This window comes from Callospermophilus lateralis, chromosome 2 (assembly GCF_048772815.1).
Source record: "Callospermophilus lateralis isolate mCalLat2 chromosome 2, mCalLat2.hap1, whole genome shotgun sequence".
In the NCBI taxonomy this organism is placed as follows: domain Eukaryota; kingdom Metazoa; phylum Chordata; class Mammalia; order Rodentia; family Sciuridae; genus Callospermophilus; species Callospermophilus lateralis.
The window spans coordinates 200,492,878-200,517,231 of record NC_135306.1 but is presented as its reverse complement, the minus strand read 5'-3'; the positions used below and the strand labels follow the sequence as shown (position 1 = coordinate 200,517,231).

The 24,354-nt window shown below is 56.9% G+C and overlaps 2 protein-coding genes across 3 annotated transcripts; one reads left to right on the top strand and one right to left on the bottom strand.

Annotated features, from left to right (window-relative positions):
- The first annotated feature begins 324 nt into the window (after positions 1-324).
- Positions 325-12,868, top strand: Slc15a3 (solute carrier family 15 member 3). Its single transcript, XM_076847304.2, has 8 exons — positions 325-1,512; positions 4,477-4,766; positions 6,601-6,748; positions 8,121-8,231; positions 8,929-9,097; positions 10,941-11,099; positions 11,956-12,111; positions 12,567-12,868. The coding sequence occupies exons 1-8, from the start codon at positions 955-957 to the stop codon at positions 12,719-12,721; spliced, it is 1,746 nt and encodes a 581-aa protein (XP_076703419.2). The 5' UTR covers positions 325-954; the 3' UTR covers positions 12,722-12,868.
- Positions 12,699-24,354, bottom strand: Tmem132a (transmembrane protein 132A). Of its 2 annotated transcripts, none has more exons than XM_076847302.2 (11): positions 24,125-24,286; positions 21,529-21,743; positions 21,085-21,303; positions 20,012-20,343; positions 18,522-18,671; positions 17,263-17,461; positions 17,030-17,173; positions 16,068-16,270; positions 15,086-15,362; positions 14,516-14,707; positions 12,699-14,096 (listed from the first exon to the last, which is right to left on the bottom strand). In XM_076847302.2, exons 1-11 carry the CDS (start codon positions 24,210-24,212, stop codon positions 13,056-13,058), a joined length of 3,060 nt encoding a protein of 1,019 aa, XP_076703417.2. In that variant the 5' UTR covers positions 24,213-24,286; the 3' UTR covers positions 12,699-13,055. The 2 variants fall into 2 exon arrangements, with proteins under 2 accessions (XP_076703417.2, XP_076703418.2); XM_076847303.2 differs by having other exon boundaries at positions 12,700-14,096; positions 17,263-17,458; positions 24,125-24,354.

Here is a 24,354-nt window from a genome sequence, read left to right as displayed (position 1 = left end):
GCTGGAAGGTGTCCCCACTTCCTTCCTCAGAAGAGCATTTGCACAATCTGAATTGCACGGCCAGAGCTTCCCCTGTCACCCAGGACCCAGGGGCAGAGGTTTACCCTGCCTTCTGTTGCCAGGAACCTGGCCATGGCTCACTCCTTTCCCCATCTCCTCGTGGGGCTCAGTCTCTGCGGCTCTGAAGTGGGTGGGTGGACCAAGCGCCACGGGATAGCCTGTCCAGGTCCATCAGTCCAGCCTTGGATTCTGATTGGAAGGGGATGCAGCACAAGTGGAATCCTGTTGAGAAACGAAAGTGAAAGACAGAAAGTAGCCCTCCAGACTCTGGGGAGGCTAGCCGAGGTGGGGTGAGGGTCATAGGCAGAGGAGATTTTTAGAAAGCTGGGTGGGCAGGGGCCTTGTGACCCAAGCTTTCATTTCTCCTAAATACCATGTGACAAACGCAGCTAGCTGCGTTTTGAGAAAGGGGAAGGAGGGAAGCCCAGAATTTCTTAAGAAGCAGAGAGGGGGACAGAGGCTGAGCTGGAGGGAGAGTCAGAAGGGACTGGGAGAGAAGGGAAGGCAGTCTGGGGACAAGAGCGTGGAGGTGCCCACAGGGGCAGCTGGACCCGTGGGAGGGCAGTGAGGCCCAGGTGTCATAGGGGGAGGGGACCACAGTTAAGAAAGAGCAGCCAACCGGGGAGACCAGCAGGAAAGAGGGGGAGGGGCAGCGAGGTGGAGAGGAAGGGCTGAAAGGAAGGGGAGACCGGGTCAGGGTGCAGGAAGGAGAGGACAGGGCCCAGGGAGACCCCGGGAGGACAGCAGAGCGAGGAGGAGCTGGGAGTGGGAAGGGGAGAAGGGAGGAGGAGGTGGAGGAGTGAGCGGAGGGGTAGAGAGGAAGGCAGGACGGGGAAGTGGGGTTAGAGGGCTAGAAAGGAGGGCGAGGCCCAGGGCCCAGGCGGGGCGCCCAGGATGCCCGGGCCGCGCGCCGTGGAGCAGTCCCGCAGCCCCGGGGAGCGCCGGCCGCTGCTGGCGCGCGGCGCGCGGGGTCCCCGACGGTGGCGGCGGGCGGCGACGACAGCGGTGCTGCTGGTGGCGATGCTGGAGCGCGCCGCTTTCTTCGGCGTCGCCGCCAACCTCGTGCTGTACCTCAACAGCGGAAACTTCAACTGGGCGGGCCAGCAGGCGTCGCTCGCCGCGCTCGTCTTCCTGGGCGCCTCCTACCTGCTGGCGCCCGTGGGAGGCTGGCTGGCGGACGTGTACCTGGGCCGCCACCGCGTCGTCACCATCAGCCTGCTGCTCTACCTGGCCGCCTCGTGCCTGCTGCTCGCCACCTCCATCCCAGATGGCCGCAGCTCCTTCTGCGGAGAGATGCCCGAGTGGCCGCTGGGACCCTCCTGCCCCTCTTCCGACTGCCAGCACGCCCTGCCCAGCCCCTACTGCGCGCCCACCCTCTACGCCACACTGCTGCTGCTCGCCCTGGCTGCCAGCTCCGTGAGGAGCAGCCTCACCTCTTTCGGGGGCGACCAGGTGAGTGGCAGGAAGGCCCACCAACGGGAAGCCCAGGGGATTGAAGAATAGCAACTCCGTGGGGGCTGAGACCGTAGCCAGGAGGCTAGTGTGACCTCAGACGTACCACTTCTCCTTTCTGGGCCAGCTTCCTTATTTGAAAGAAGAGGGGATGCTGGCCATGGAAGATCAATGACAACAATAGGAATGACCACAGTTGGCCTTCTTTGAGCCATGTCCCAGGCCCCAAGCTAAACCTCAACCCTCTTAACTACCCAGGAGGTAGGTAGTATTATCATGCCCATTTTACAGATAAGGACTCAGACCTCAGGGTTTAATCAGCTTATGAAAGATGACATAAAGAGCAGATCAAGAAGCAGGACATGGGCAGCTGGACCTCAGGCCCCACTGTGAGCCCCATCTCTGTGTTCTAGGGATCTGGGCACTGGGGCAGGGACCAGCCAGGCTTTTCCTGTCAACAGTGCCAGAGACTGTCAGGCTGACTTGTTCAGATCCCAGTTCTGCCCCTCAGCCGCAGGGGACAGTTGGGCATGTATCTCAATCTCTGAGCCTTTCTTCATTCTTCCTTGGACAGAGTGTGGCGTGTAAGAGAAATTCAATAACTATTTGCTAAATGAGTAAGTGCTTTAAAACATGGCCATATTTTGATAGCTCTGCTCAGTAGGACCTGAGATGATAATTTGAACTAATGTGGGGTATTGTTAAAACAACACGTACAGTGTGAACGAGCAGGGGCAGCACGCAGAGCCACAGAGACAGACTGCGAACAGCCACGTGAAAACACCAGGTGTCAGCCATAGGGGGGACCTGGAAACAGATTTCAACAGCAGTGTGATCAGGCCACTGGGCTAATTGCGCTCCCCACCCCTCTTGACTCTAGTGTTTCAAGTATTCTTTAATTGCATTTACAAAGGGGACATTTTAAAAATGAATCATTTTATCCAGCCGGCATCCACAATCCAGCGCCCAGCACCATGTCTGGTGTCCTTGCAAAGGAGTCACTTGTATAACCCATTTAGATTCCTTTGATGATGGGACACTTGGTGCCCTCTGGGTATCCCTGTCCCTCTTCCCCTTCTTCAGACTCAAAGCCCCAACACCTGTGAATAAGAACTTCCCATCTTCCCTTAATTCTGATCTTTTGTTGACATCCCACTACCCACCTACCCCCAGCTACCCTTAACCCATTCCCTGGCCCCTTGACCGCCAAAGACCTCAGACATCCAGTGCCCATCGTCTCCTTTATCCTAGTGGCAGAATTTGGTCCCCCAGGGGCCAGGCCACTGAATAGCACCTCCCATGGCATCCATAGGGACAGTGGTTCCTGTGCATCCCCATACTTACTGAGCATGAACTTTGAGCAGAAGGAGGCTGGACTGGAAGGCTGGCATAGAACTAAGATCCGAACCCAAGACAGGGCAGAAACTCTGGTGAGGAGAGGATGGACATCACGGATTACAAATGGTTCTGCCTCAATGTAGAGATGGATGGGCTGACAGGAGTGGGTGCAACGGAGCACTGAGGAGGCAGCTTCAGGATTCAGGGGAACAGTCAGTCAGGAGACCTGGGGTGGGAAGGGCTGGCACCATCTGGCAGACAGCTATACCCAGGAGCTGCATTGAACACACTTGCTGATTTCAGAAAGGCCATCCATCATTCTCGACAAACTGTCTGCTCATTCTGGAAGAACTCACTTATATCCTGAATGGGCTGTCTGGTCTTCCCCTTAGAGTTACAATTGTCATATTCATTTATTTCCAATTAATAAATGGAAGTGGCTGCTCGTAAAGGGACTTACTTAATTTTCCACTTGAAAGTCCAGAGCAAAGATTCTAATGAGTTACCTTGCCCCTCCCTCCCCATCACTAGGAAGTCCCCTTGGAATCTCCAGGGAAATGCAATTTTAAGCACATCTGTATGGATTATAATTCTGCATTTAGACAGGGAGCAAAATATTTATCTTTTTCCAATTGCAAGTACAGAAAGTATAGCTTGACACAATCTTCTTAGCTAGTAGAAATATGTGTCCCCTGGGTAAAAGGACAGTACAGGATTCTGAGACTAGGGTGGTGGTGTTTGAATGGGTGGGTGGTTTAACAAAGTGGAGAATCATTTATCCTGAGAAATGACCCCAGTCTTCACTGGTTTTGAGAAATGCAGTTGCTAGGCCATGTCCCAGACCCGCTGAATCAGAATCTGGGACCAGGTTCTAGCAGGTAGGACAGGACAGCCAGTGTCACTGATCCAAGCCAGCAGACCGGAAGCAGGCCTGGGCCTAACTGTTGCAGATTGATCTAAATCTGCATAGATTTGGATTTCCTGCCCACCCACCCTTGCTTGTGGCCCTGAAAAAAAAATATTTTTACCTGGTCAGAACCTGCTCTTGGGGCCATGTCCAAAGACCCCCTCCACCTTCCCTGATTATACCAATCTTGTTTGATTGGGTATAAAACAGAGGCTAGGTGGGCACAGGGATGGGCCACAAAACAGTCTCTGCACCTCCAAAGTGATGAGGAAATTCTCATTTTTTTGAACTATTCTTTTAGTAATATGCATACATCATATTTAATCGTGTGGAACACAACTGAGATCTTTATTGGCTTTTTTCTGATTATAAAAGTAACGCTTAGCGTAGGTTTCTCAAAGACAAAGGGATAAATCAACCAGAAGTGAATGAAGTGACATCTGTTGGGTGCACTACTTAGTGACAATAAAAAAGGCAATGTGTGTCATGGGCATGTAAAAACAGCTGTGCCAAAATGTTCCAATCAAACAAGTGGCTCCCAAAAGAAAGATTTACTCACTGTTTCAACAAATATTTAATTGAGCATGTGCGTAGTGATCAGAGATTAGGAAGTGCCCACCCACTGACCCAGGAATTGCCCCTGGGGGAGAGAGGGGCACAGGGACAGACAGTGCCCCTGGATCTCCCTGACCCCTCTCTTACCCCTGGCTGGCTGGCAGGTGATGGATCTTGGCCGTGATGCCACCCGCCGATTCTTCAACTGGCTTTATTGGACCATCAACCTGGGGGCCGTGTTCTCGCTGCTGGTCGGGTCCTTCGTCCAGCAGAACATCAGCTTCCTGGTGGGCTACAGCATCCCCGTGGGCTGTGTGGGCCTGGCCTTCTTCATCTTCCTCTTTGCCTCCCCTGTCTTTATCTCCAAGCCCCCCATGGGCAGCCAAGTGTCCTCCATGCTTAAGCTTGCCCTCCAGAACTGCTGCCCCTGGCTGTGGCACCGACATGCTGCCAGGTAAGAAGGGACGTCTGGGAAAGGAGGTCCCCTTCTGGGGAGGTGTGGCCTAACTGACAGACATTCTGGTTCAGGTTCAGCAAACGGCCTTTTATGATGACATGCCCTGCAGGGGGCCAGAGCTACCCACCATGACTGAGGCTGGCAGTGAAGGTCAAGGTGGTGGTGGTGACATTGGTATGATCGGTGACCTTCTAACTGGGGAACCTGTGAGGATGGTCCTGGTCTTGACAGTGATGTTGGTGATGCAGGTGGGGACAAGGGTGTTGGTCCCTGCGGCGAAGACAACACTGGCAACGCTGCCCGGTTATTAAGTCCAACCGTCTTCAATCAGCCAACCTCGCCCCCGACCCCCGCATTGGCTGACATCCAAGGGAGGGAAGTTCTGCAGGGTTTTGCACATGCCCAGTGGCTTCCTTTTGCCCTCTCCTTCCTACCTTAATTGACTGCTTATGCTAAGCACATGGGTGTGCAGACCTCGGAGCCCGTTACAGCTCCTGTCAGTGAGAACTAGACGGAAAAGTCAAGAGCTTGTCCCCCGCAGCCTGTTGTACTGCTAGAGGTTCCGTGACTGTAGTCACCAGGTGCCAAGAGTCTGGTTGTTTGGTTATCTGTCGTTGCCTAACAAACCACCTCACAGCTCACTGGCCTAAACAACAACCTTTTCACCCCCTCTCATAATTCTGTGGGTGACCGAGCTCCACAGGGAAGTTTGACGTCACCAGGGCCACAGTCATTTGGGGACTTGAAAGGGCTCATCCAAGGTGACTCATTTATGTGGCTGGCAGTTGATGATGACCGTGGGCTGGGAACTCAGCTGGGACTGCCACTGGAGCTTCAGTTCCCCTTCATGTGGCCCCGTCTTGTGGCTTGAGCTCCTCAGAGCATGGGGTCCAGGTTGCAAGAGGGAGTATTCCAAGAATGAATGCTCCAGAGGGCAGGAAGTGGACGCTCTGGGGTCTTCCTAAGGCCCTGGAGGGTTTGGCTGTCCCAGGGCCTCACTCTGCCTTGCTCTGTTGGTCAAAGTGTCACAGGCTGGTCTGGAATCAGTGGCAGGGGACAGAACCAGCTGTTGGAGGAGTGGCATTGCATTACTGATACGCATCTCCACTTTTGGAGACACTGGTAGTGTCCCCTTGGGAATCTCAAAGGATGCTATAAGACTTTGGGGCAAGAAGAAATCAGAAATTTTTAGGACAAAGGGGAAAGGACAAAGGGTACAGGGTGTGGATCTATCCAGGCTTCTAATGATGCTCCCTCACTCCTGCCCCTACTCCCACCCCTTGTCACGTAGGATGGGCTATTAAGTCCCCCTTGAGCCCATTCTTGAGGATAGACCTGGGGGATGGCAACAGGGGAATTTGGGTGTCAAATCCATGACAGCCACTGAGTCTTGGGACTTCCCTGGTTCCTGTGACAAATCAATGCTGTGAGCCAGAAAGTCCCTTAAGAGTCTGCTTGCCACGCCTCTGGCCCCAAAGGGGCCACAGATGGAGGGTGACATGATTGGCCACCTTCGCTACTAAAGAGACAATAGTGGTAATATTAACAGTGGTGGTGCCAACACTGAAAACAAGTGACAGTGATAGAAATGAAACCTGGGTGGAGAGATGGTTTCAGTGGCAGTGATGATGGTAAGGACACTGGTCTTGTGCTGGTGGTGAAGACGATGTCCACAGGGGAATGGAGGGGCGAGGGGGTGACTGCTGAGGTGACGGCTGTGGTGAGTGGTGATCTAAGGTTGTTAGGGAATAGTGGAGGAGGTGAAAGCGGTGGCCGTGGTAATGAGAATGATGATGGCTGCCATTTTATCTTCTGTCCTTGTGGCCCACAGAGATGCTCAAGGTGCCCACCTGCTGCCTGACCACAGATATCCCCAGCCTGGTCCTTCTCATGAAGAGGACATTGCCAACTTTCAGGTGCTGATGAAGATCTTACCCGTAATGGTGACCCTGGTGCCCTACTGGATGGTGTACTTCCAGGTGGGCACTCTGCCTTTTGATCTGGGGCCCTGACTCCCCAGGTCCTCATTGGTCATCTTAGAAGCCCAGGGCCTGCAGGAAGGGCCAGAGCAAAATGAGTTGCTGCTATGCACCAGCTGCTATGGACCGGATACGGTACCATCCCAGTGATTAAAGCCCCACCCCAGGTGATTGCAGGAGGCCCAGCTCCTTGACTCGGATGCCCCACCCTTCTGGGCTCCAGGGCCCCGCGTGTGCCCTGGGCGGCTCAGACCAGCAGCTCTTTAGCTCCGTGCATTCAGATCTCCAACTGGGCGTGGGTGGCAGGGAGGGTGTGTTGGTTGCCAAAGCCCCACTGCAGGTTGAGGGTAGGCTCGGGAGTCAAGCACATGACCACTGTGGTTCCTTGCCTAGTTGCACCCTAGAATCTCCTGTAGAGCTTTTTAAAAAGCACATGTTCCCAAGCCCCACCCCAGACTACAGAATTGTGTATGGGGGGAGTACCTTGTTTAATAAGCTTCTCCGATGACTTGGCGATCAGATTTGAGAGCTGCTGCCTCCCAACCATCATGCCGCTTCCAAGGGTGTGTGTGTGTGTGTGTGTGTGTGTGTGTGTGTGTGTGTGTGTTTGGACAGCAGCCTAACCAGCCCCTGATCCCCAGACCATAGGGTCATTGCCCCCATAGCCTCTTCATTGGAACCCATAAGACAGGGTCATGCAAGTCCAGCCTGCTACTTAGGGGAGGCGCAGCGAGTGTCCATGATGAGATCAGGGACACGGGGAGGGTGTCCATGGCCTTTTTCAGTCATACCAGTTGTCCTGTTGGTTAGTAATCAGCTGCTACCCTGAGCACCCTGAGTCCTCCCCTGCACCCGCCCCTCCTGGGGAGTCCCCTGGACCTCTTGGTTCATAGCAGCTAGAGACAATGCCTGGTGTGGCAGGAGGCGGGGTGCTGGGCCGCGCCTGCAGCTATGTCCAGCGCCATTCTGGGGTTGGCAGTGCCTATGCAGTTCCTGTGCACGTCAGTCTGCGGGACTCTGCTTGCCTTCGGTGCCAGAGGAGAACCTGCTGAGGGGTCAGCCATGTCATCTTCCCTATTTCCACAAACATTTATCCAGCCCCACTCTGGGCTGCTCCCTGGAGACACAACTCTGAGCAGGACCAGTTGTTCCCTGGCTTGGGGATAAGGCTGCAAGTACTGGACTGGCCAGATAACCTGGCTCTCAAGAAGGAAGGGATGGGGGTGACCTTCTCCCTGATGCTGGGGGAGCGGACAGCTGCTCAGCTGCCCTGTGCTGCTGCAGAGGAATGGCCTCCCTGGGAGCACCTGGGAGCCCACTGGGCCTGGAGCCAGGAGCTCCACACCAGCGTCCCCTCGGCCTCTCTTGACAGATGCAGTCCACCTACGTCCTGCAAGGCCTCCACCTCCACATCCCCAACATATTCCCAGCCCACCCTGCCAACAGCTCCCCGGCTCTGAGCAGCAGCAGCGGCGGCTACAGGGTGAGGCAAGGCACGTGTTCAGCCCCCGGTTCAGGCAGCAGGAGCGGCCTCTAGAAGGGAAAGGAAGCCCCTTAGCCCTCCCTCCTCCAGCTGCAGGGCGCCCTCTGGATACAGGGAAGCACCTGGAGGGTGGGTGACCCTGTGCCACAGCCCAGGCATCCTGCTCCGGTCAGCTTCACTGCTCCATGCTGTGGCTCTGAAGCAGGCCTCACTGTCCCTGTCACACCCTCAGACCGAGCCCAGATAGGTCTCCCTGCAACTCTGCCCTGTCCCCTCTGTCTCTGGGACCCTGGGACACCTGGGCCTCTGCCTTCCACCAGAACTTCCTAAGTCAGTTCCTTGGCATTGCAGAGACTCAAAATCAAAGGTTTTCAGAGCTGACAGATAAATGACATATTTGTCATTATACTCCCTTTCCTCGACTGTGGCAGACAACACTAACCAGTCATGACGTGTTTTCATGAGGAGCCCATGAATGTGCTAAGCAGCCGTGACCAATTGATAGGACACAGGAGGAACCCATTTGCCGTCCCTGATCTAATCCGCCCCCTAGTTACACAGCTAGGAGTTTGAGCTCTGGAGGGGGCAGGGGGCTGGTCCTGGGTTACTCAGAGACCTTCTGAAGCTGAGGTCTGAGGAGTCCAGCCCGGAGTCCTTCTGCGCTGCTAGCCTGCCCCTCATGCTGCCTCCTGCCCAGTTCCCAGAAGCCTGGCTCCTGCTGGCCAACGTGGTGGTGGTGCTGATTCTCGTCCCTCTGAAGGATCACTTGATTGACCCTTTGCTGCTGCGGCGGGGGCTGCTTCCCTCGGCTCTGCAGAAGATGGCTCTGGGGATGTTCTTTGGTTTCACCTCCGTCATTGTAGCAGGTATGTGGAGGGGCATGGGGCTGAGATCCAGCCTTCGTCTGTCTGAGGTGTGGGTGGAGGGGCTGCCCCACCATGCTGAAGCTGTGGCCCAGGCCACGTGCCCCCCAACACACCCACACACAGGTGTCAGCCGTGGCCTCCCAGGAGGTCAAGCTGAAAGAGACCCTGCTCATTGATCTGCCTCTCTCATTTTGACAGATGAGTAAACTCAGGCAGAGAGAAGAGCGACTATTTCCCCAGTGGGATGTAGGCTCCTTGAAGGCAGGGATGATGATGATGATGATGATGATGATGATCCTCCCCCCTCCTCCTTTTCTTCCTCCCCCTCTTCTCCTCCTGCTCCCCCCTCCCTCTCCTCCTCCTCCTCCTCCTCCTTTTTTCCACTTGTCTGGATAATGCACAGGGTGTAGTGGTGCATACCTGCAACCCCAGCAACTCAGGAGGCTGAGGCAAAGGATCACAAGTTCAAGGAGACCAGCCTTGGCAACTTAGCAAGACTGTCTCAAAATCAAAAGGGCTGTGGATATAGCTTAGTGTGTACAGTGCCCCTGTGTTCAATCCCCAGTGCTGCAAAAAAAAAAAAAAAAAAAAAAAAAAAAAAAAAAGGTGGGGTGGAGAGTGGGTTGGAGTAGATTTTTCAAAGATGCACTCACTGCCTCTTGGCGACAAATCAGGACTTAAAAAAAAAAAAGAAATCCTCTTCCTTCTTCCATTTCAAAAGCATTTAAAGCCTGTGTGTGTGTGTGTGTGTGTGTGTGTGTGTGTGTGTGTAAAACTCCAGGGTAGGAGAGCACTTGCCTACCAGACATGTGAGATCCTGGGTTTGATCCCCAACACCATAAAAAATCAACCAACCAATCAATAAAATGTAAAAATAAACCTGAAAGGGCTCAGGTGAGGAAGGCTTCAAGCTGTTGCTCAACCCGAAGCCTTTCACCTAGGAGCTCTGTGATCCTGAAGTTACCTCACATCTCCAAGCTGCACCTTCTAAGCAGGGATAGGAATGCATTCAGACCTGGAGCGGGGCCAGGCTCTGCCTTCATAGTCGGGTGTGGTGAGGATTAGAGGCGGTGGAGTCTGCGTAGCACCTATAATGTGACTGGATCCCAAGTTGAAGCTGAAGAAACTGAAGCTCAATAAACAGTATTATGTTGAAAATATGAAAATCAAGCTAGATTCATTTTTGGCTATGTGCTTTAATGCTTTCTCTCCTATTCCATCCTCCTAGTGACCCTGGGAATTTTACTCCTGCTTCTCGCACAAGCGAACTGAGTCGCAGAGAGGTTAAGTGATCTGTCCAAGGTCATATAGCAAGTCAGTGGCAGGGCCAGGATTGGAACCCATGTCCCCTAACTCCTTGTTCAGCGTTTGTTCCACTAGAGGACAGCTGTCCTCCAGGCAAGGAAGGGAAAGAGATTAAACAAACTTAAAAGCCAGGTTAGAAACACTCCCATAATACTTAACATTGCAATCGAGAAGTCATGTGACACTGTGAAAAGTAGGCCAGCTTTGAAACCAGATATACTGGAGCTCAGATCCAACCCTGATTACTTATCAGCTGTGTGATTCTGGGGTGGTTGCTCAACCCAAGTTTCACTTTCTTCATTTGCAAGAATGCCATCCCAGGCTCTTGAAAAGCGACAGTAATTGCTGCCAAATACAAATCTAGCTCTGAGCTTCCCGCCAGCCAAGGCAAAAAGAGGAGTCCGAACTCACATCTTCCTCATCCTCCAGGCCAGTTAACCAATCACTGGTTATGTAATAGCACCCATCACACACTGAAGTCTGCTGTGGGTGGGCTTGGGGTGGGCCTGGCTGGACTCTCCTTCTGCTCCCCCACCAGGAGTCCTTGAGATGGAGCGCTTACAGTACATCTACCACAATGAGACGGTGTCCCAGCTGATTGGAAAGGACCTGTACTACGCAGCCCCACTGTCCATCTGGTGGCAGATCCCTCAGTACCTGCTCATTGGGATCAGTGAGATTTTTGCCAGCATCTCAGGTACCTGAGTCCCCTCCCCTGCCCTGCACCTGTGCTGGACTCTGCCCTTTGATGCTTCCACGCTGGGGCCCTTGGGCATAGCCCCAGGACTTCCGAACTGAGGAAGGCAGTGGCTTGGAGCCAGCCACTGTGATAGGCCCTGGGAATTTGGAGGTGAAAAGGCACTTCCTATACCCACTTTCCACATGTCGCCCAGGGCCATGTCCCCCACCTTCTAGGTTTGCAGTTGTTATCCCCTCTGCCTTGGGCGGTCTCCCTTTTCCCTTTCAATTCTGAACCTCAATGTCAAAGCCCCTGAGCAGAAGGGGGCTTTGAAGGGGCCTGCCCACACCACCCTGCCCTATTATGCGCGCCTCTCTCTCTCACAAGCACTGGGCGGGGAGCTGGAGCCGCAAGCCTGGGGTGGGCTCCTCTGCTAGGAGTGGGGTGGGACACAGAGATAAAGCCAGCCCTGTGAGCTCACTCAGGCTGGGGTGGGGGACATGCATGAGAATCATAAACCCTGACCGTGCTGTAGCGTGGGGGAGGGCGGGCAGCATGCAGCAGGTGGGAGGAAGGACCTCACAGGCAGAGGGAATGACAAAGGCAGGGAGTCGAGGATGCAGATGGCGCTATCTGGGGGTGCCATCCCTAAAATAGGAGGGGCAGGACGGGTGCCAGAGCTCTTGGGGCAGTGTGCAGCGTCCAGGGCAGGGGGTCAGCAAGGAGGTGACCAGCCAGATGGTGATGAGCAGAGCAGATGGGAGGGTGGCCCCGGGGCTCCAGCGCCATCACAGCCACAGAGGCTGGTGGGAGGGGCAGGTGGCCCAGCAGGTGCTCAGAGCTCCTCCTCAGCCCCTCCCTCTCCTCCCCACAGGCCTGGAGTTTGCCTACTCGGAGGCCCCGCGCTCCATGCAGGGCGCCATCATGGGCATCTTCTTCTGCCTGTCCGGGGTGGGCTCCCTGTTGGGCTCCAGCCTAGTGGCACTACTGTCCTTGCCAGGGGGCTGGATGTACTGCCCTGAGGACTTTGGTGAGTCTGGAGGTCTCCCCGGCAGGGGGTGGACGGAGGGGCGGGAAGGAAGCCGTGACTGCTGTGGGCTTTGATGCCAGGCAGAATGGACCGGGGGCTGGCGCTGGGGGAAATGGGCTGTAGCCCAAACATGACCAGTCCCCCACAACGTGGCCTCGCTGTGGGCCTGGGTTTCTCCAGCTGTTCAGAAGGAAGCATCGAACTTAGTGGCCCTGCGAGGCTCCTCTGGGCTTCTGGAACTCTCTCTTTCCGGCCAGTTACTTTTCTCAGAGGGAAATCAGGGCCTCCCCAGGGGACACTGAGAGAGCCAGACCTGGAGGGCTCTCTACCAGGGTCCCTGGATCGCACCCACTGCCCGCTTTACCTTAGCTGCCAGCCCAGGGGCGGGGACATGGCAGGGAGCGGATGCAAGACAAGGAGCCCTTCCTGACAAATGCCAACCCCTCCTTCCTCAGGGAACATCAACAACTGCCAGATGGACCGCTACTTCTTCCTGCTGGCTGGTATTCAGGCTGTCACGGCCACCCTGTTCATCTGGATCGCTCGTCGCTTCGAGAGAGCACGACAGGGCCTATCCGTCCAAAACGGTTCCAGCAGGGACAGGGGCTGAGCCCGGCCCACCAAGCCCGCACTTCTCCCCAAGGACAGACGGCGGCACAGCAGTCCCCGCGTGGCGGTTTCCTTCTCAGTTTATTCTGTACCCAACATTAGAATGAAATGGTTCCCATAAATAAGGGGCATAAGCCCTTCCTCACAACCATGGTCCATGACAAGGGGCAGGGAGAAGGGTGGGAGTCCTCGCAGGGGACCAGGCAGGGGACTTGGATCAACAAGCACCAGAGAAGGAGCAAGAGGGACAGGCAAGCGGCTTGGTTGGACCCCCACCCACCCCTGCTGCCTGAGCTGGTGGCTGACGACGCTGGGCCTGGCGGGACAGAGAAGGGTCAGGAGCTGCCCCGGATCCTCTCCATGTAGTTACGAAGCTCCTCGGGGTCCTTGAGCCCCATGTCCTCACACACCCAGCGGATGTCCTCCTCGCCTGCCACCAGGATGGACTGCACAGCCGGGGCCCCTACAGGCTCCTCAGGCAGCGGGGCAGGGGGCACTGGCGCAAACGTCACAAACTCTACTCGCTTCCGCCGTCCCCCAGCTTCCTTGCGGGTCAGGGTGCTTGAGGAGCTGGTGGTGCCCCCCGGGGAGCCAGGGGCCAGGGTTGGGGCCTCCCCTCCGGCCCCACTTTCACAGGGGCAGCCCCCCTCCCCCTTGGGTGGGCCAGGGGACCGCAGGTCCAGCTGGCGGCTCAGTTCCTCCTGGTCAGTGCCCAGCCAGACCCAGTTGTGAGGCTGGGGGGAGGCAGGATCAGTGGCGCTGTCTGGGGGCTCTTTGCGCTGGTATCGCAGCACGAAGACCACACCATTGACTAGGAAGATGAGGATGGCCAGACAGAAGATTCCCAGCAGGGCGTACATGCCCAGCTCTAGGTCGGTGACCCGCTGAGGGGCAGGGACCATCTCTTCCTCCTCCTCCTCCTCCTCCCTAGCCTTGGTGTCCTCCTTTCCAGCCTCTTCCTCCACCCGCTCAAACTTGCCCCTCACAATGACGCTGCCCCCGCCACTGCCTGCTGCCTGCCGTTCACCCCCCATGCTGGCCTCTGTGGCTGGCGGGCTTCGGGCAGGGCTGGATGGGAGGGCAGGGGCTGGTGTGGGCGCAGGGGGCAGCCCCAGCCAGGCAGTGCCAGAGGCCAGGGGCACACGGTGGCGGCCCCGGCGGCAGGGCTCCGGTGGATGCAGAGCCACGTGCAGGGGCAGCCCCTCTGCGCTTGCCCCACTCACCACCACCCCGAGCTGGGCACTCTGCTCCTCGGCTGGCACAACTGCACCAGGCTCCTCAGTTGAGACGGACAGGCCCAGGTCATGGCGGTCATAGAGCTCAGCGGGGGCCAACGTGTGGTCAGAAAAGGACAGCCATAGGGAGAGGGCCACCTCCTGTAGGGCACACAGACACAGGCAGAGACACGCGAGGGCAGGCATGCATGCACACAGAGACCACTCCCACAGAGACAGGCCACACGGAGATCAGAGAGAACAGAGACACAGGCAGATAGACAAAACACAGGGAGAGAGGGGACGTGTGTCAATCACCTGTCTGCCACTCAGCCCCAGAGTCTCTGTCCTTGGGAGGGTCCTCAGAGCCATCTAATCAACCTCCCACTGCCACACTCCAGCCAGCCACAGCTTGATGGCTTCCAGCTGCAGAGCTCAGTACCTCCTGGGGAAGCCAGTCCTTGTTCTGAAATCCCTAAGGTAAGGGGTCGAGGTACCAGGGCTCTCTCCCTCCCATCCTCCTCGGCCATGAGTCCCTGCCTGTAGGTTTTCGCCTCGTCCCCCTGACTCCCAGCCATCACCTGCTTTGGGGCAGGAAGTGCTGACTGTGCCCAGCATGTGGCAGTGACCTCTCCAGGGTGGGCAGTGCCACGGCTCAGGGCCAGGGAGATGCCCATCACTGGCTGCACCCGCAGCTCCAGCACCGAGACCTTGTCCTCCGTCACAGCCAGCGCCTGCTCCCCCAGGATGGAGTCGGACAGCGGGGATCGCACCTGTGGGTGGGAAGGAGCTGGAGAAGGGGGACCTCCTACACAGCCCCCAGCCAAAGGGATCCGATTTCCGCTGCCAGAATGCTCACAGATTGCTCTGCTCAACACCCCAACTTCTAGGCCGTGTAAGTATCCAGACCCCAGTCCCACACCGAGGGGACAGTGGAGACCTGGCCCCCACGGTTCTTAGACCTAAAGAACTTCCACGGCATGGTCACCCCATTCTCACTCAATCCCACTGCGCTCCTGCATCGACTGCCCACCGCCTCTCCCCAGGCGCAGCCGGGCGCCTCCCACACTCTTCACACCTGCTGTGGGCCTCGGGTGAACACCCACACCTTTCTGAGGGGGTCTGCTCTGCAGCATCCCTTGCTGGCTCACCTCGATGGAGGTGACACCGGGCTCCCGGCCCACTAGGATGCGGCCGCCCTCCAGCGAGGCTACACGCGGGTCCTGCACGCGGGCGTGTGGCGCCACGAGGTGAGTCACGTCCAGCAGCCAGTCGGGGCCGAGCAGGTGAGTAAGGCGGCGGCCACCGTCCAGCGGATGGGCCACGAAAGGCACCAGGAAGCGCACGCCTGCGCGCTGGTACTGCAGGCGGCAGCCGCGAGCTCGCCGCTCGGCCTCCTCCGCCGCTGCAGCCTCCGACTCCGGCGCCCTGAGGGGTGGGGCGTCAGGGTGGACCCCGCCCACCGAAGACCCGCCTCCCTGCCTCCCAGGCTCCCAGCTCCCGACTCCTGACCCAGAGCTGGCCTCTGCGCATAAAGAGGGTGTGGATGATGCCCAAGGCCCTGAGTTCAGTCCCCAGCAGAAAAAGGAAAGAAAAAAGGCTCCGATGGTGCTCAGCTCCTGTCGGCAAACGCGGCAGGTGCCCCAGCAGGGTTCCTGATGGGTGCGTGTCCCTGTCTAACCAGTCGCTTTCACCTGCCTTTGGCTCCCAGTTGGAACAACGAACGTGGAGGCTAATATGCGTGTGGACCTCGGGGGCGTTCTTTCTGCAAGACCTGGGAGCTAGGTTCCAGAGGGTTCTGGAGACACCACCTCCACAGGCTATTCCATATTAGCCATCTTAGTCTTCCAGGATACAGCAGTGAACCCCCGGGGCAAAGTGTGGAAGGAGTGGCGAATCAGTATGTCCCCGAGCAGATGAGGAAGTGATGGGCACTATAGGGGGAAGCGAGGCAGCCGAGAAGTGTGGAGGGTGGTCTGATTTCAAATAAAGTGGTCAGAGCTCAAGTCTAGGGCAGGATGGGCGGAAGGAGATGCTAGCAACGAGCAGTGTTGGAACCCAGCTTAGGCCCTGCCCACTCGGTCTCAGCAGGATTTCACCAAGGCCAGTTGGCTTCTGCAGGCCCACACTCACCCTTCGGTCGGGCCCGGGACTCTCCAGCCGCGGATCTGCTCTAGGGTGGTATCAGTCAGCTCAATGCGCAGGGGCAGCAAGGGGGCCCACACTGTCAGCCGCAGGGAGGCCCGCAGCCGACGCCACCAGAAGTCCACGCGCACGCCCCTGGCACCCCGGCTCTCTTTGCCAGCCACCAAGACAGCATCGCAGGCCTCAGATACCTGGGGAAGGGCAGAGGCAGGAAGGTAGGCTAAGAAGAATAAATAACAAGTGTGGGCCAGACAGCGCATCCCTGACCCCAGACCATGAAAACGAAAGGCAGTTCTGTATTTCACCCCAATGCATGTTCCTATGAGCTTGTTGGTTGCGCCACGGTGCTTAGCTTATGAAGATTTTGCTCTCCCTCCAAGATCCATTCCTCTTGAGAGGAACTGGGCCATTCCTTGAGCTCTCTGGGGGCTCAACTGGAGAAACTGGCTATTTGGATACAACAGAGACCTGCTCCTGGCGGAGAGGGGTTTGAATTCACAGCTTTGGCCCTTGATTAGTGCTGGCCTCTGACCTTGATGCTGGAGCTACCAGGCCACCAGCTTCAGTTAGGTGGGCAGAGGTGGAAGGGTGAAGCAGTCCCACCCAAGAGAGGTTAAGAGATCTGCCTATGATCACACAGACAGTTGATAACAAAAAATGGGTCTAAAACGAAAACTTCCTGATCCCAAAGGGCACGCTCTCAGCTCTACCAGTGCCGCCCGTTACTAGTGTCTTGATGGACATAAAAGTGACTAAGGTTGAGGTCACATAGCTCCCACTTCACTCTAGGGAAAGGTGGTCGGGAGAAAAATCTTGAAGCCGTGGTTCCACGCATGAGGTTTCTGGAAGAGCTGTTCTCTTGGGGTCCCAGTGGGGAAAGAGGTAAGTAGTGTGTGCATGTTGGTGCCCGCAAAAATGTATACTCACACAGGTGGGCACCTGCCACTCACCTGCAGGACCTGTGTGTTGGCCGACTCACAGCCGATGTGCTCTGTCACCTCCACCAGGGCTCCTCCGCTGTCCACAGTGACTAGGCGCACGGGGACACGTTGGGGCGCTCCACTCAGCGGTGCCGTATTCACCAGCTCCTCAGTCTGGGGGTGCAGAAGTTGCTCAGCCCCAGGCCCCTCAGTTTCCAGGATTGGCTCCTAGCCTTGCTGGGTACAGACAGAGGCCACCTTACCTTGGCCAGTGGGACGAGGGCTCTTATGTCCCGCTCTGACACCAGGATTTCCCAAACCATTTTGTCCTTCTCAGCTTCAGGGGCCTGGCCTGGGTACTCCAGCTGCCATGTGACGGGGCGAGTGACCGCCACACCTCCGCCAGTGCCGTTCTCCACCATAAAGTCCACCCACAGGAATTCGGACAGTTCAAGGGGGCTACTAGCCAGAAGAGAGGAACAGAGTGCTTGCTAGCTGCCAGGTACTTCCTGTACTCATGAGGCGTGTACGATGAGTATCCCTCTTTGACAGATGAGGAAACTGAGGTGGAGAAGTTATGTAACTCACCTAAGATCACATAGCAAAAAGTGGTGGGGCTGGGATCAAAGCCAAGCATCCTTGCTACAGAGCCCAAGTTCTTGTCCACTCTAGGCCTCTCAGGATCCATACAGCTGTTTAACCAGCTCCCAGAATGCCTGCTGCCTCCCCTGCCTTCCTGTCCCCTCCACTTGGACCTCAGCTTCCCATAGCCATTGGGTGGTATAAAGTACCTGATGAGTTTCAACAAGGAGGGACTGCACTTCCAAGTCCCAGGACCAGACAGTAAACACTAAACCCTTTGCTTCATAACCCTCACGGCCCTTCTGAATCAAACACCCGTGTTCCAGGAGTTGTCCTGGGTGCTTGCTATGTTATGCCATCTTTTATTTTCACAAAACCTAAGCGATGATTATTACCCTTATTTTACAAGCAAAGAAACAGAGGCTAGGATCGGAGGATGTGAACTGGCTTATCCATGAGGTTTCTGGAAGAGCTGTTCTCTTGGGGTCCCCTTTTCCAAAAGGTGTCAGAAGCAGGATTCCAACAGGGTCTACAAAGCCCATGGCCTTGACCCAGCTAGGGTCCGGGCATGGATAAGATGTTAAGAATTCCAGCTAGGCTTTTCTTGGGAATGTTAATGGCCCAGAGAAAGGGGCCCATGTGGTGAGGTTGGAGGGTGGATAGTGGCTGAGAAGGCTGTCCCTGGATGGCAGGATAGGTTGTCTCGCAGAGAGCAGTTAGACCCGGCCTGTGGCTGGGTCTGCATGAATCCTGCCAAATGCATGAATGAACGACACTACACTGCTGCTTGTGCCGCTTCCTTATCACTTTGTTCTTGTGCCTGCTCACGCGAGGGTACAGAGGGGGCACGCAGCCCTCCTCCCTTGGGCTCCCAAGTCTACCCACTAGCACTCTACGGCTAGCTCTCCCTCTCTGCCCCTAGGGGAGGGGAACTGCCCACCTGAAGTCTGGTCCTGTGGTCCCAGTGCGGTGACAGGTGATCAGCGTGGTGTGGTGCTTAGAGCCCTTGAAGCGGTCCAGCTTGGCAGTCCAGAGGGTGGGCTGGGCTGGGCGGGCAGCTGTCACGTGTAGCCCCTTCTTCACCTTGATCCTGGTGAGAGGTTAGAGGTCTGGTTTGTCAAGGTGAGGGCTGAACTGACAACTGGATACAGTGGGGAAGACAAGAAGCTAAGGACATCAGCCTCCTGCCTGGTCTCCTGGCTCCAGACTTCATCTTCTCTTCGCCATCCTTCCCAGAGGAGCTCCGCTGATCGTGGGAAACCAGAACACTCTCCCCACTCCGAGACCACTTATGACTGCCATTGCCTATGGGCTCAATCTCAGCCTGGCATTCGAGCCCCTCCGGGCTCTGGTCCAGCCTGCCTAGGGCTGTGACATCCCCCCCTTCACTCTCTGCTTTAGTCACTCCCAAACTTCTTCACCCCCAGGTACACAGTGCATATGAACGACTGCAGGCCTTGGCTCAGGCCGTACTTCAGCCTGCACCACCCTTTCTGGCCTCATCTGCTCAGTCTTTAAAGCCTCCGGCAATTCAAATACCATTTCGTTTGGAAAGCTCTTCCAGTGGTGGATGAATTTCCCTTACTCCACCCACAACACTTCATCCTCCATCCGTGCATGAATGACACACCTGGTGCCTTCCCATCTAGTTCACACCCATCCAGCTCCCTTCCCTACCGCTGGAGCCCCTTTGGGCCAAATGGGGGCTGGGCCTTGTACCTCTTTGTACCTCCAGAGTGGAGACACAGGACTGGGCATAGTGTAATTGTTGGAGAAAGATCTGTTCAGTGAGTTGTGAGTGAGCACAGAAGGGTGTGAGTGAGCACAGAAGGGTGTGAGAGACAGGGGGGCAGATGCATGGGGAATTGGCAAGTCACACTCCAAGTCCATGTCAGCTGCATTTGGGGTGTGTGTGTGGGGGTGGGGGGCTTCACTGGGGGAATCTCCCTGCAGAAAAGGACATAAGAATGGAAACTTCTATAAGAAAGGGCAGGCTCTGTCCAAAGGCCAGGGCCCTGAGCAAGCCTGGCCGGCAGGGAGGCCCTGCACATGAACAGAACTGGGCAGATACCCCCAGGGAAGCATCAGAACTACAGAGCAGCCCTAGGTGCTGTGCTTCCAGGTCCAAAGCCTTTCCTGTCTTCCTTCCATGAACCCTGGAGCTGCCCCAGAACACAGGCAATGCTGGCCTCACTGGACCAGGGGGTCTCAGGGAGGTGCCAGGGAATGGAGATGCTTCCTACTTCTAATTCCAAAATTAGGGTTGTGCCCATCACAGGAGCCTGTAGCTCTTTGCCTGAAGAGGATTTGAGGGTCCCATGTCTTGCAGAGGCCAAGGTTTCCATCAAAGGTTCCAAGAACAGTATATAGCCGCTCAGTGTTCCCGCAGAGGTTCCCACCCACCACCGTCCCCAGGGGCCCCCTGCTCACCGCAGAGTCAGGAGGCTGGCTGTGAAGTTGTGCCGAAGCAGGAGGGTGGCACTGAAGAGCTGGCCGGGCCGCACTGGCACATCAGGCACCCGCAGAGTCACTGCCTCATCCAGAGGCACCTCCTGGTACTGTGGAGGGTCCGCAGGGCGCAGCTCCACATCACCCACTGGGAGGGCCTGCTCCCCAGGGTCCTCCTCCCTGCCGGGGCCACAGCCCCCAGGGCCCTCAGCTGCAGGCTCCAGCGTGTAGGCCAGCTGTGCCCGGGTGGTGGAGCCCTGGGAGAACCAGTGCGAGGGGAACTCCAGCTCCACCACGCAGGCGCCCAGCAATGGCTGCGAAGGCAAAGTAGCTATGGTTGGCCCAGGGCAGGGTGGAGGGAAGAATCTTATCACCACAGCAGGAAAAAAACAGAACTGGAGGATAACATGTAAGGCAGGGCCAGGGACGCATCCTAGGTGACAGCAAACTAGGAACCTGCTGGAGCTGGACACCAGGTCTACGTCTCAGAACACACCCACGTGCAGGTCAGACTTCTGCTTTTGGGAACAGTCTCATTCCAAAGTGAGCCAATCCCAGTGCCCCAGGACCACCCACCGGGACCACCCTCACTAGAGACAACTCAGGTCTCTTCTCAGAATCCGAAAGCCTGAGGAGGACCTCTCTCCACTGGGTTCCTGCTCCAGGCTCCAAAATAGCCGAAATAAAAATCACAAAAACAATAATGCAAGCACATGCTGAGGGTTTCAGTGTAGCGCCTTATGACATCGCCACAAGTGACTCCTACATTGTCTCCTTTATTCTTTGCTCCAACTCCATAGGAAGTGGGAATTATTACCTCATTTTACAGATGCAGAAACTAAGTCTCAGAGAGATTAAGTGACTTGCTCAAAATCACACACATGACCTGAACTCCTTAAGGAGCCCCAAATAACCCCTTCACAGGACTGAGAGCTAGTAGAAAAGGAATGGAGTCAGGTGGCCCACGACCTGCCCAGATGTGCTCAGCCTTTTCCGTTCCACCCTAGGGGCCACCTGCAGGCTGGCACAGCAAGCAGCAGGGCCAGCCTACTCACCTGGAAGCGGCATGCCCGGTGGGCAGTGCCTGCAGGGTGAGTGGCATGCAGCCTGGCACAGGGCAGGCTGCTGGGCCCTGGTGGCCAATCTTGTCCCTTTAGGTGGAAGAGGACGCGCGCATGGGGCTCTGCTGGAGTCACAGCCATTTCCACTGATACAGCCCGTACGTCCCACGGGACTGGCCGATGGTGGGGCTCAGTGACCCGAGGAGGGACTACCTGGAGGAAGAATGGGAAGGTTCAACAGAGCAGGAGGCGGAGGTGGGCGAGATCTGGGATGCTGAGATGTCAGGCTTCTAATCCCAGCCTGGCAGGAGAGAACCGCTACGGGGCTCAGGTTCTTCATCTGGAGCACAGGTGAGGCTGGGGAGAGCCCCTGAGCCACGCAGCAGACCTCAGACTCTGAGCCCTGTGAGCCTGGAAGTTCCTGTGGCCCCTCCTTACCTGTTGAGTGGCAAAAGGCGGGTAGGAGGCCCGGAGAAGCGGCTGAGCCCTGGGCCAGGGCTGCAGGAGCAGAAAGGTCTCAGAACGGGAGCCCAGAGAGGAGTTGGCGGGTGGATAGTGGCCAACCTGCTGCACGCGAAAGTGCTCAGGGGCATCGAGGAGCTCCAGGGCTGCTGGCAGGTAGGTGGGGTCCAGAGAGTCCTGGTCACAGTCCACTAAGGAGGAATGAGGGGTAGAGATGGAGACCGCTCCAGAACTGGCAGGGGCTGAACTGAACTCCCCGGGGACACCCTGGCGGTGAATGGCGGAGGAAGGAATGGGCCAAATGTCCCATGGCCCCAGGATGTGGGGGAATCTTTCCATTTCTCAGATGAGGTAACTGGAGCTCCAAGACCCTCACACAGACAGCGGGTAACAAAACCGGGGTCAAGATTCCCGCCTGGATGGAGCTTCCCAGTCATTCCTTCCTCTACTTTCCACAGACCTGGACGTCCTCTCTCCATTTCCCCTTCTCAGTCTCCTCCTCCTTGTTCTTGCCCCTACCTACCTGCTTCTTCCACCAGGGCATTTCTGGGGTATGACCCTCCCCACATGGGGCCCAGGTGGTAGACGCTGGTGCCCAGGTGAGCTTGGTAAAAACAGACACACTTTCTCTGTCCCTGGGTCCTTGGCTGGACTCAGCAATCCTGCCCTACATTGTTACCATGGCAACCCACACATCTTTCCAAGCTTGCGCCTTCTTCTCTGTCCCATCTGGGTCTGAGAGTGTAAGAGTAGGATTGGGGACAGGGAAGTGCCACAGAGGTCAGTGAAGCCACTTGTGTGCCCTAGGGGCAGGGTGGAAAGTTTGAACCCAGGGAGATGGAATATTCAATCACCAGAAGACAAAGGACCACTAAGCCCATATTTGTCTGTACTGCTAAAGATGATGAACATTTTTTTGAACACTAACCATACACAGGTACTTTTTTTGAGCAATTTACATGAATGAGCTCTTTCAGTTTCCATAATAACTCTGTGAATCAGGTTCTATTACTCTGAAGCTGATTTTGTGGATTTAGAAAATGAGGCAGAGAGGCTAAGATCCCCACCTATGTTCTCACAGCTGGAAACTGAGCCCAGGCTAGGCTACGGTGGTGGCATTTCTGCCACCTCTGCACTCTCCACAGCAGCAGCCTGTCCTGAGGGCTTCACTACTCCTCTATTAGTGGCGCCTCCCTCCTTCAGAGCCAAAAAACCCTCCTTGGATATCTGCCTTCCCGCCAGTCTCTGTTGCAGGCCTGATGGCCTCTTCTGAATTAGTTATCTTCCTGTCATCACTGGTGGGCATTGACTTATCATTCTGGAATTCCCCCTTCCTGGGAGCCTGCAGCCCTGACTTTAAGCCCTCACTCTGCCTCCATGACTTGGGCCAATCATTTACGGCCTGGAGCCTCAGTTTCCTGACCTATAGAATGGGTAAGAACATTTAGCGACCCTGGGGACAGGAGAGTGCTTTGTCAATTGCAGAGTGCTGTTTGGAAGTGGGATTACTGCTGGTGAATAATGGATGTGACAAAGCTTTCCTCCTCTCCCTGTGCGAGGGGTCATTAGGGCTCCCACTGGGTCCCTCAGGGAGGGAAGCAGGTGGTTGAAAGCAGCCCCAGAGCCAGCTCCCTCTGAGACCCATAGCTGGACTGGGGGTGGGGGACAGCTTCATTGGAACCTTCTTCCTGGCCCTTCCCTGCAAGAGATGCTCCTCCTGGCTCCCTGGAGTCCCCACCCCTGCCCCCTAAGAATAACAGGTGACTATCTATTGCTCCCTGGGGGTGGCTCTCGGACTCTGGCCCACCTCCCACTCCACTGCCTCCATAATTATAAGATGCTCTGCGGACGCACTCCCACGGACTGGCGCTCTCGGTGGGGGAGGGCGGGTAGAGCATGCTCACTGTCCCCCACTCCCCGACGGTACCCTTCACCTCGCAGTTACGGCTTCTCTGCCCAGCCCATGCCAAGAACAGTCCGACCCCCAGCCCAGGCACAGGAGAGCTGCTGTCCCTTCCCCCAATGGTGGGTACCCCCAAGAAGGCTCAGGAAGGCCAGAATGGGGCCATCCCTGGCAACTCCAAGGTCAGAGAGCTCCTTGGGGCAGGGACCGGGCGCGGCATATTTCGCAGGGTTAGGTCTCTGGCAAAGGGGCTGATTTCCATTCAGGGTCGGGGGTCGGGGAGGTTCATGGTGGAGGCAGGAGACTGGAAACCACAAGTGGTGCTCCTAGGATTGCAGACTGGTGAGTACTGAGACCCCGACGCTTCCCGGGAAGGGGCACCGGATTAGATTCCGGGGCTGGAGGGGACGCTCCCAGATGGTGCGGGGACCAGTGGGGTGAGGACCAGGCAGGTCGCGGGTCAGGAAGGAGTTGCCGAGTGGTGTAAGGTGAAGAAAGCCACAGGGGCGGGTTCCTGGGGCAGGACCTCTCCAGCCCAGGGCACGCTGCGCGGCGACCGCGCTCTGGGGCTCGCCGAGGACCCGAGGGTCCCCTGCTCGCCGGCATCACCCGCGCCCGGCCTCGGCTCGGCCGCCCCTCGCCCCGCCCCGCCCCTCCCCTCCCGCTGACCTCTCACGACGTCCAGGGCGAGGGCCACCAGGAGGCAGAGCCAGGGACCGTAGGGCCCCCGGGGGGCTGCTGCCGTGCGCCCAGCCATCGGGGCGCACCTCCTGCCCACCGAAGGCGGGGACGAGGCGGCCGGCTCAGGTGGCCGCGGTCCGGCCCGGCATCTCCCGCGCCCGCTCGGCGCCGGCCGCACTGGCCGGCTGGGTCCCGGCTGCAGCCCGCCCGCTCGCCCG

What these genes read in the sequence shown, in the direction of transcription:
- Slc15a3 (XM_076847304.2), top strand. Translation starts at nt 955, where the DNA reads ATGCCCGGGCCGCGCGCCGTGGAGCAGTCCCGCAGCCCCGGGGAGCGC. An exon ending in CCTCTTTCGGGGGCGACCAG is followed by an intron (nt 1,513 to 4,476) that starts GTGAGTGGCAGG and finishes GCTGGCTGGCAG; the next exon opens with GTGATGGATCTTGGCCGTGA. An exon ending in GATTTTTGCCAGCATCTCAG is followed by an intron (nt 11,100 to 11,955) that starts GTACCTGAGTCC and finishes TCCTCCCCACAG; the next exon opens with GCCTGGAGTTTGCCTACTCG.
- Tmem132a (XM_076847302.2), bottom strand. Translation starts at nt 24,212, where the DNA reads ATGGCTGGGCGCACGGCAGCAGCCCCCCGGGGGCCCTACGGTCCCTGG. An exon ending in ACCGGGCATGCCGCTTCCAG is followed by an intron (nt 20,344 to 21,084) that starts GTGAGTAGGCTG and finishes TTGCCTTCGCAG; the next exon opens with CCATTGCTGGGCGCCTGCGT. An exon ending in ACCACAGGACCAGACTTCAG is followed by an intron (nt 17,462 to 18,521) that starts GTGGGCAGTTCC and finishes TCTTCTGGCTAG; the next exon opens with TAGCCCCCTTGAACTGTCCG.